General features: G+C 42.6%; 1 protein-coding gene across 1 annotated transcript; it reads left to right on the top strand.

Moving 5' to 3' along the window:
• The first annotated feature begins 954 nt into the window (after positions 1–954).
• fhdc2 (FH2 domain containing 2) lies at positions 955–9,910 on the top strand. Its single transcript, XM_061835686.1, has 12 exons — positions 955–1,186; positions 2,122–2,641; positions 2,750–2,811; positions 4,608–4,710; positions 4,923–5,008; positions 5,245–5,345; positions 5,540–5,610; positions 5,798–5,905; positions 6,408–6,478; positions 7,020–7,137; positions 7,260–7,424; positions 7,507–9,910. The coding sequence occupies exons 2-12, from the start codon at positions 2,192–2,194 to the stop codon at positions 9,394–9,396; spliced, it is 3,225 nt and encodes a 1,074-aa protein (XP_061691670.1). The 5' UTR covers positions 955–1,186; positions 2,122–2,191; the 3' UTR covers positions 9,397–9,910.
• Positions 9,911–10,252: the final 342 nt, after the last annotated feature.

The following is a 10,252-nucleotide window of genomic DNA, read 5'->3' as shown; positions in this document are numbered from 1 at the left end:
GAAGTATACCCTGTAATTGGTAACCTATGTTTGAACATGATTGTGTCAAGCGTCATTTGCATGAGATCTGATCAATAGATATGATGTTGAAATAACCTGAGGCAATCACATTTCTATGCTGCGCGGTCATGACAAATGTGGATGAAGTCCGAGAAATCTGAGCATATGTGGCATTTGCAGTGACAAAGTTGGTAAGTCTTGTCTAGAATCTAAACCTGAGAACCTTCTAGAACTAAAATTACAACTAGTGGACATTTTGGAAATAGGGTTCAGGAGGCTACTAGTATAACACATATGCTTACGAGTTGGAGATAGTAGTGTTACTTGTGCAGAACAATTGTTGAATATCCATCCATCCATTTTCTTAGCCACTTACCCTCACAAGGGTCACGGGAGTGCTGGAGCCTATCCCAGCTGTCAACGGGCAGGAGGCAGAGTACACTCTGAATTGGTTGCCAACCAATTGCAGGGCACTTAGAGACGAACAGCCGCACTCACAATCACACCTAGCGGCAATTTAGAGTGTTCAATTAATGTTGCATGTTTTTTGGGATGTGGGAGGAAACCGGAGTGCCTGGAGGAAACCCACACAGAATAATAGGTCAAAAGTGGCACTTGTGTGTGGGGGGGCGGGGGGGGGGGGGGAGCAAAAACCCAACTCATAAGACAGCCATTCTTCAAATACACCCTAGTCATAGTGGACTAAATTGTTTTACTAGTGCAGACAAAGGGATATTGAATAAATTAGGAAATTAGCTTTCCATAATACTCCACTTTAAGAGTGTGATCTCAAACCAATTTCAAAACGAAAAGTGTCTTGTGATAATTGTGAATGGGTAATATTTCCATTTACGTTTGAACAAACCTTCCAAGTTTAAAACACTGTCCAATCTCCAACATCAGTTATGTACCAAAGCTGAGTAAAGCTCCAACCATCCTCCTGCCTGACAATCCTAAATCCGCCCCCCCATGGGAAAACAGGGTGGACACAACAATCAAGACTTATCAGCCTGCGAGAGCGAGAGCGCGCCTGCGCGTCCCCGACAATAACTTTTCGCTTCTGCAGAATCGAGTGGATGAGATTTCGTTGTCTGTTCACCGGGAGGAAGATGGAACAAAAGCGGTGTTGAAATGTTCAGTTAGGGCGGTTAATTCCCCGTTAAAGTGGTTTGGTCGCTCACACCAGGTAAGTGAACGCTTCACTGGGCTCACAGTCACACCCATCGTAATATCTCATTTAATGGGTATACAGTATATTTAATCATCGAGTGACAACTTGATAGAAAGTTTCAGAGGCAGAAAGTTTGCGTTTTTGAAACCTAATGCGTAATTTTTGGTGGCCAATTATTTATTTATTTTTTTACAACATTTGCCGCTTGTCTGTTGCTGAGAGATTTGTTAAAAGATTTGTCAAATGTGTTGAACGTGAACACATTAAATCACGCATTTAAAAACAAAAAAAGTTGCGCCAGGGTGAGACTGTCGGCGAAAGACTTTTTGAAAAACTTTGACAACAAGTTGACGTTCTTTCAAACCAAATATTAAGACGTATTTATGTCCAAACTCCGTCGTGATCAGCGTCTTTTCTTTGAAGCAGCCTGCAGAAACTTCTGAGTCATCCCTAATTGCATTACTAATCCTGCTTAAACCTGCCGGTACAAGTGAGTGCAACCAGCTCCAGCCGTTAACAAACTTCCTATAATGAGGTTAAAAAAAAAAAATGCCACTCTACACCCTGCACTTTTATTTGTGTGGTTAGCCTTGCATCACTGTACCGTCTCGATCAATTCTAATTACAAGGGAGTAGATGCAAGCTGGAGGTGTGTTAACTTACGTGTGAGCTGAACAGGATAGGACAAGCATGAATTCAAAGCGCTTACTGTGCAGAAGTCAAATCTCAACACACTTTCTCTGTGCTAAAAATTGCATTGAACATGTATGAAAAGTGGAAGCAGAGGTTGTTTCAAGTCCACTTCTTTTGCTAACGAAAGGGAAAACCAGGCTTGTTGTCAGTTGAGGTCATCTGTGGCTACTTGTGGTTGCAACCCCCTGCAAACCTCCTTTTGTGCTCAATCTTGCCAGAGGTTTGATTTTTTTTGTCACTGTGATCTATTTGCTTAGGCTGGTGGACCTTTGGACTGTAAGCTTGGAAAGATGTTTCCGACCAAGTAGACCCTCCTCCCTCTCCCCTATGCTCATCAACCTGACTGTCACCGTCAAGGAATCTCGTGCCTTTCATGGGACACTGTCTCCTCTCCCCGCCGATCCAGCTCCTGTGCAAGTGAAAGTCATGGATTCATGCTCGATGGCGGTGCCCGTCCTGCCACCGCAACCGCCACCGCCACCTCCCCCTCCTCCGCCACCTCCACCTGCCTCCTCATTGCCTTTGAGCCGGACAGACAGTTCCCATCGGAGCCGGCTGAGGAAACTCAATTGGGAACGTATCCCCAAAGAGAAGGTGGAGGGGAGGAAAAGTGTGTGGAGCGGTGTTGGCCTGGACGAGGACGAGTTCCCGATAGATCTGCACTCCTTGGACGAGCTGTTCGGCCAGAAGGACAGTAAGCTTCAGGACGGGAGCACCAACGTGAGACGGCGGTCTGCTCTGTTACGCTGTAGAACTCCTCAGGACAGCCCAGAAGAAGTCAGTTCATTCAAATAAGTTTTTTTTTGTTTGTTTGTTTTTAGATATAGGCAATTGAGTTGAAACAAAAATAGTTTTATTCAACTTCCCATTACCTTCGTTTTACAGATCAATCTACTGGACTCCAAGCGCAGTATGAACATTGGCATATTTCTTCGCCAGTTCAAAATGTAAGCATATTCTTTTTACCTAGAACTGGAACAAGCACTTAAATAATTTCATCACACATAAGCTGACATTGTTAGACACGTTTGACATCTTGTCAGCTAACCAGTGTTCTGAGCTAATTATCAAGAGGTCAACTTGATTGTTATAACAACTGTAATAAAACAATGGAGTTAATGGATATAATAATCCATTCGGTGCACATTCCGAATGAATGAAGGTTCATTATTGTGTCGAAGTATATGAGGTTAATGGATTTTGGCTGCACCTCAGAGGCATCGTTTCAGTCTCAATAATTCTGCCATCTGAAGTTAAGTAGCGTACGTGACATCCGCTATGCTGTTTGTTACAAAGGCATTTGCGTACATTTTAATTGGAAAAAACATGTGGAGATATTTCACATTTACTTTTTTTTTCTTGTATTTAAATGTTTCATAGCATATTATAAAAAGGACAATAGTTTAGTTACTTAATTTTCTCCATCAATTAATTCATCATTCATTTCTGGTTTCACCCTTTGAGTGAGGTCCAGTCCAGTCAAGATCAACTAGTGCAGGAAACAGACGTGTTTATTATTGTACCCAAGTGGGACAACACTTGACTTGAACTGTCATAAATCAAACAGCATGGAGTTGGTGTCTGAAGACTGAAGGGAGAGGGGTCAGTGTTGGTGTCACGGATATGTTCCAGTCGATATTGCGAGGGGACAGGTGCAGGGGAGGCGCCACAGATGGACTGGATGCCCTGTAGTGTTTACGTTTCGTGCTTGAGAGTCCGAGTTGACACCTGCCAAGGCCCTTCAGAGAGTGTCTCCTGTTTAAGTGACCCTTACTGTGACGAGCCTTCCTGGTGGCCTCAAGTCATTCACTCTCCTTATCTTTTCAAAACCTCCTTTGGGCACCTGAGTTGTTTCATAATGCGGTTACCTATTTATACAAATGTTGACTTGTTGTGCTGCTCGAGACTTGAACGCCACTTCTGTTCTACCTCTGGATATGTCGAGACTTGTGGATGAGCAGAAGTGCAAAAGAGCCTCTTCTACCGCAAATGGAAAACAACTACAGCAGAGTATAAGGTGCTCTCAATAAGACTAGTCCATATGGATAAGGACCAACTTTGGGGTCAAACTGCCGTAATGTAGTCAACTTTCTACAGCTCCTCACCTAAATCTAATAATAGTGATCTTTCCAAGTTATGTCAAGTCATAGTTGTTATTGTGCTGGATAGTTTTCTAGAGTTCAAAAAATATCCCAAAATGACTGAGCTCTGATATTATAATTGGAAGGACCTCATCCTTGATCGATCGTTTGTGTCGGATTTCTTTCGAGTGTTCAACTGAACATAATCTTATGCCAACAGATTGTGTACATGTTACTGTATTTAGTTGATAAGTAATAAGTCTAATATTTGAAATTTAGGACATTGGTAGCTGTTGAGTTATCACCCGTGTACAAAACATACAGGAGCATCTTGATGATGCAGTATGAGGGTGTGTGATTGGCCATGAAATGAGATTAATGATCTTAATAAACAATTGAAGTGAAATGTGACCCATCACTGGGTAAGATAGGCTGAAATTGATCAGATCAGTTTGTTGACACAACTTTCCAGTGTGGCGTCAACCAATCACCTCTCCTCTCCCGGTTGCCTGATAAGAAAAGGGGAAAATGTCATTATCTCATGTTTGGGCGAAAACAAAGAGGTGATATTGCTCACAGGATGGAATTGGGAAAGTATGGTGGCCCCATTGCATGCATGATGTCATACTCATAGGGCATTTGGTGTGTTCTTTTTTCCACAGGCCGGCTAAGGAGATAGTTGAGGATATCAGGCACGGAGCTGGGGACCGTTATGGAGCAGAGAAGCTCACGGAGCTCTGCAAGCTGCTACCCGACAATGAAGAGGTAAAGTGCACCCCACACCATTCCGCCAATGTCCTCACCTCCTCCACCTACTCATCGTCTGGCTCTGGTTAGGATGATCAAAAGTTTACTCTTACACCGTGTTGTATGGTGTGGTCTGTTTCTCCAGAAGGAGCTCGGTGAAAGATATTGGAATCGACTGTTCTACAGCAACCTGGTTTGCTGGATTTTTCTGAACATCTGTTCTCTTTCAGGAATCTCGCCTGAGGAGGTTTAGCGGGGAACGTCGCTGGCTTGGAGAGCCTGATCTTTTCATGCTCCTGCTGGTGGAAGTCCCCAGGTACACTCCACCTTGGCCCTGCTTTGGATACTATTACCCAGTACAATTCTCTGAAACCAGTGTGCATTTTTTGTTTTTCCAGCTTGATTCATAGTTTGAATAGTCTGTGACTCACATACATCCCGTTGAAATGACGTGTGTTTGTTTAAGTGATGACCAGGAGTGCAATTTTTGTCTTCATCATCACTCATCCGTGCTTATTCACTCATCCATCCCCCTTGCTCCCCTTCAATTAGTTTTCGACTTCGTTTGGATGCCATGATCCTTCAGCAAGAGTTTGACCCTGCTCTGACCTCTCTATGTGTGGCAGCCAGATGTCTGAGGGAGGCGGCCAGAGGTAAAGTAACAGCGGGAGTTATGCACTCTGGTGTTGTAAAGATCTTTGTCTTGGCCTTTTTGAATGCTCCTAAATTGAATTAGTCCAGAGTGGCAAGTAGAGGACGCTGAATGCAGATGATCTTCTTGTTTTAAGATAAGGTTTACATCAGTACTACTACTACTAAAAGAGGTTTTCTCATTTTTGTCTTTTAGAACTGCTGAGCTGTCCTGAATTACACTCCATCCTCCGTTTGGTGCTTAAAGCAGGGAACTACATGAATGCTGTAAGTAGCTCTATCTTTATTTTCTACAGCATTTGTTTTCTTCTCCTGAGCCAGACGAAGCCAAATTTTGGATTGTGCAAAACACACTACGCGCTGGGAACATGTCCTTGGATTTTGTATCCTTGTTTTTAAATTATTCAAAGGTGTGCATTTGTGTGTTTATCTGACCTTGTATGTGACTCCTTAGGGTGGATATTCGGGGAATGCAGCTGGATTCCGGATTTCATCACTGCTCAAACTGGCTGACACCAAAGCTAACAAACCCGGCATGAACCTGCTTCATTTTGTCGCTATGGTAAGAGCTTAGTTTTTGATATTTATACTGTAGTAGAACAAGAACTGGTTAAAAAGGAAGTCAAGTCAGGAAAACACAGAGAAAATACAAAGTAAAGTTTGAATTTTATGAGAATAACGTTGCAATATTTGGAGAGTTTGAATAGCCTAAAAGGAAGGGTAGTTGAAGATATTGTCAGGTTATAGAACATATGTTTAATTAAAAACAACGCATGTTTAATTATAGCATCATAATGTCTCAAAAATTTGATTTTGATAACACTACAGTGCACCACTAATGTACATTACTATATGAAACTTAGCAACAAAAAAAGACTACTACTATTAACACTCTTTCCCCTGATATTACAAAGACTTTGTGCCCACAACACATTCCGTTTCCCCCTTTCTTTCTCTTCCACAAAACTGTAGCCAGACAGAGCGTATGATTTTGTCAGCATTTGCAAATTACGTTTTAATTTATTGGGAACAATAGCTCTAATCATTTGTATTTGTCTCCACAGGAAGCTGTGAAGAAAGATCAGAGTTTACTGTCATTTCCTAGCCAACTGGGCCATGTCGGCTCCGCCTCTAGGTCAGTCTCTTCCCAAAACATGGATACCATTGAATGACTGTGGATATTACAAGCTCAGCCTAATACAGTGATTCCCAATCAGTGAACCATGGCACATTAGTGGGCCATGAGCACTTTTCAGGTGTGACGTGAGAAATGATCAAATTTTACTCTACTGTTCAAGAATTACTTACAAAATATAATATAAATTTGTTCATCTGTACCAGTGAAGCATAGTGACAGACTTTAAATAAATGGCCTTCTACTGGATGGCAGGAAGTACATACAGTAATTAATGTATCCATTTTGTGACATTTTTGTTTGTTGGTGTCTCATGGAATTTTTCACTTGTAAATATGTGCCTTGGCTCCAAAAAGTTTGGAAATCACTGGCCTAATAGTACCACTACTAGGCCTGTGAGAGACTTAAAAAAACAAGAACATTCAATTGAGCTCTCCTTATTAAGTCCTATGAGTCTACGAGTCTTGTCTTAAAAGTCTTTGTGAAACCATAATAGTCCATTGAGATAGACTCTTTTAAATGTCACTTTTTGAAAATGTAGGTTGTGCGAGGAGTCTGTGTTGGAGGATTTATCCAAGTTAAAAAGTAGAGTGCTGGTGCTGAAAGCAAATGTGCTGACAGAGAAACAGATTTTCGAGCATACACAAGCGTTCCTTGAGGTAAAGCTCATTGATTAATGCCCTCATTCTCAACTTAAGGTTAGACAAAGCTTCAAACATCTTTTCTAAAAAAATACATGGGCAAATTTATTGTTGATTGAACTGTTTGCATCTATGTGCAGGTGACAGAGGAGCGTCTAAAAGAGGCAGAAGATGAGGTTGAGGGCATGAGGATGTCAAGTCGAGCATTGGTGGATTTTTTCTGTGAGGATGATAGCACATTTAAATTAGAGGAGGCCTGCAGGGTCTTTGACTTATTTTGCCTGCGCTTCCAAAAAGCTGTCAAGGTTAGATCCAGAAATGAAACGAGCCTTTTATCATGTAGAAGTCGGCGAGCTCCTAAATACACCATCCTTTCTTTTGTTATAGGAGAATGCAGAGCGCGAATTGAAGGAGCAGAAACGTCTGGAACGTCAGAGGGTGATTGGTGAAAAACGTCGGTCTGTGGCTGTCTGCATAGGTCTCAACCTGGGCCACAGCCTAACTAGAGACCCCCACAGTCAGGAGAACCAAGATGACCTGGAGAGACTTCTTGAGAAGAACTTGAGCTACACCTGGAGCCGTCGCAGCTTGAGATGTTCTGACACGCGCAGGTACTCGCATCACCTGCACAGCGACAAGAACTTCCCAGAGCTGGGCAGCAGCCCCACGCCCATCAGCTGTCACTCAAACAGCTCGTCTGACCATGAGACATCTACTGTGCTTTGTAGCTCTCCTGAAACTGATGGGTTTTGTTCTCCAGTTGGTCAAGGAAGGGTTTTAGAGAAAGAGAACAAAAGTCAGTCAACCCAAGAACCAGTGATCAATCAGTGTATGGCGGTCGTTCGAGAATCTCACGTTGGCTCGTATTCACAACATGGATGTGGTTTCACGGATGAGCAACATGGGCCCAAAAGTACATCTCTCCAAATGCAGACATCAGAAACAAGTGGACTTACAAAAGAGGACTCATTGTCATGTAAGCAGAAGACTACCAAGAAGATTGAGTTTTCACCCAACTCCTGTCGGAGTGCAGCTGCTGTCAATGCAGATACCCCTTTATTATGTGTTAAGAGCCTGAACTCCAGTCATAGACAAAATTTTGGTGTGCCCCTGACTGACAAGAACAATTCTGTTCAGAAAAAATTAGATAGTTGTCGTGTTGATGGGTCTGAATCTCAGTCTGCTCAGAAGGGTGAGATACGTCATAGTGAGAAGAGCACTGCATCGTTGCGATATCGGAGATCTGAGAAAGAATCATTATCTGTTAATGTTACAGATAATGTGAAGTTACAGCCACTAAACAGAAGGATTAAAGCAAGTGTTACAATGTCTGGGCCTGATGAGGGTCTGAGGAAGCAAATGAACACAGCAGGGTTGTTGACTCCTGTCAAGGAAAACTGGATCCCTTCCAGTCTTCCAGAGTTCAGCCAGTCACACCCAGAGGAGAGTTTGGATGTGTTGAGTCCTGAGGGGGAGCTTACAAGGTCATACTCCCATGTAGGGGAAACTCTAGAGTGCCACACTCTTGTAAAAGGCCTCCGATCCTATGACTCCCTGTCACCGCCAACATCCCCACTCCCACGACAAGGGTCAAGCCTTTGCTCCAAGTGGAGGAAAGAGAGGGAGGTTGATCCGACAACCCCAGCTTCTCCATCGTTTAAGGAGGAGAGTCGAACCTTGAAGATTCCTGTGCGTAGTAGCATCAGAGCAAAGAGAGGACCTGGGTCATGTACAGGACCTTCCAATAGCACAGGTGTTCCAAGAGTACGCCCCAAAACTGAAGTTACGAATGTTCTCCCAATGCCGTCTTCAAGCCATCCCACGACCTCACGTTTGTCTTTGCGTTCGTCTCAAGTCACACAGCCTACTTCACTTCATGTGGAGGTGAAAAGAAGTAGCAGCGCACGAGAGCGACCACAAATTGCTAAAGAGCCACAGACTTCCGGAAAGTCTCCACTGACCCACAGGACCTTAGACAGACCACCAAAAGACAAGGTCTCAAGCAGAACCCAGTCAGCATTAATTCGAGGAAGTCCTCTCCGCGTCTCCAAACGAGTTGCCCCGAACCCAGAGACTCAAGCTACCACCAAGGTTTTGCCGGCCCACAGTCCATCTTCTGCCACAGCTAAGACCATACGTACGGCTGTCATGTCTACAGGACGGAATAAAAACACTAAGACCACAAACATAGGCCAGTGTCCTACCTCTAAAAACCCTTCGCGAATTCCTGGTCCCAAAATGCTTCGACCTACCACAACTCAACCACTGTGGAAGTAAATCTAATATATTTTAGGCCTTTCTCTCAGTCTATGCAGAGCTGGTTATTTCTTTACATAATGAGTTCTTGTACAATACATTAGGCTTATTCAGCTGTTTGTATTTTATAGATTTTTTTAAAATATGTAGGACACATTAAATCATGTGTCTCATGCACAAGTAGAAGAGTAAATCCTCTTGAGCCCTACCTCGTCTTATAATTTGTATCCTTTGCAGGCAATAGGATACAACTCAATTGGTGTTTGAATAAAGAGCCAAATCTTCACGCTGTGCCCAGTCAGAACGCTTGTGCTCTTGTTAAAGTCTATTAATCCGTTGGGGGAAAAAAAAAAACATAATTGTGTTCTCATTGTGTCATGGTACAAACTTTGTATCTTTCTATTGTGCACTTTTTAAAACTGAAGAGGACAGCCAGACTTAACTATTTTTTCCCGTTTTTGTATCAGAAGAATATATATGTTTTTTGAATATTCGTGGCTGATATTCACTGTATTATTTGTAAATAGCCTAAATAAAGGAGGTTATATGGACAAAGATGTTGGTCTCTATTCCTACAGTTAACTTAGACCAGCCATTAAAAACTAGTGAATATCCAGTGCGGGGGCAAAGTCTTCTTTGATAGCCTAATCACTATCAGGAATATTGCGCTACATTTAAAACACCACAATTCTAATATTTGTTTTAACGTTAACTGTTTTCAAGCACTGAACTGCACTGCATCCACCATGTATCTGGATGTGGACATTATATTATTTTGTCCAGTCAAGATTTCCATGAGGGGCTGTAGAATCCATAATGCCGGCCAGTGTAATTTAAATGACACGAGCAATGGGACTTTAATCAGTCGGATTTAAAA

Source organism: Syngnathoides biaculeatus, chromosome 11 (genome assembly GCF_019802595.1).
Source record: "Syngnathoides biaculeatus isolate LvHL_M chromosome 11, ASM1980259v1, whole genome shotgun sequence".
In the NCBI taxonomy this organism is placed as follows: domain Eukaryota; kingdom Metazoa; phylum Chordata; class Actinopteri; order Syngnathiformes; family Syngnathidae; genus Syngnathoides; species Syngnathoides biaculeatus.
Note: the sequence above shows the minus strand (reverse complement) of the source record. Positions and strands in the feature narration are given on the sequence as shown.

Coding starts and splice junctions, on each gene's coding strand:
- fhdc2 (XM_061835686.1), top strand. CDS start 2,192: ATGCTCATCAACCTGACTGTCACCGTCAAGGAATCTCGTGCCTTTCAT. Junction 2,642..2,749: donor CTCAGGACAGCCCAGAAGAA/GTCAGTTCATTC, acceptor TTCGTTTTACAG/ATCAATCTACTGGACTCCAA. Junction 5,346..5,539: donor TCTGAGGGAGGCGGCCAGAG/GTAAAGTAACAG, acceptor TTTGTCTTTTAG/AACTGCTGAGCTGTCCTGAA.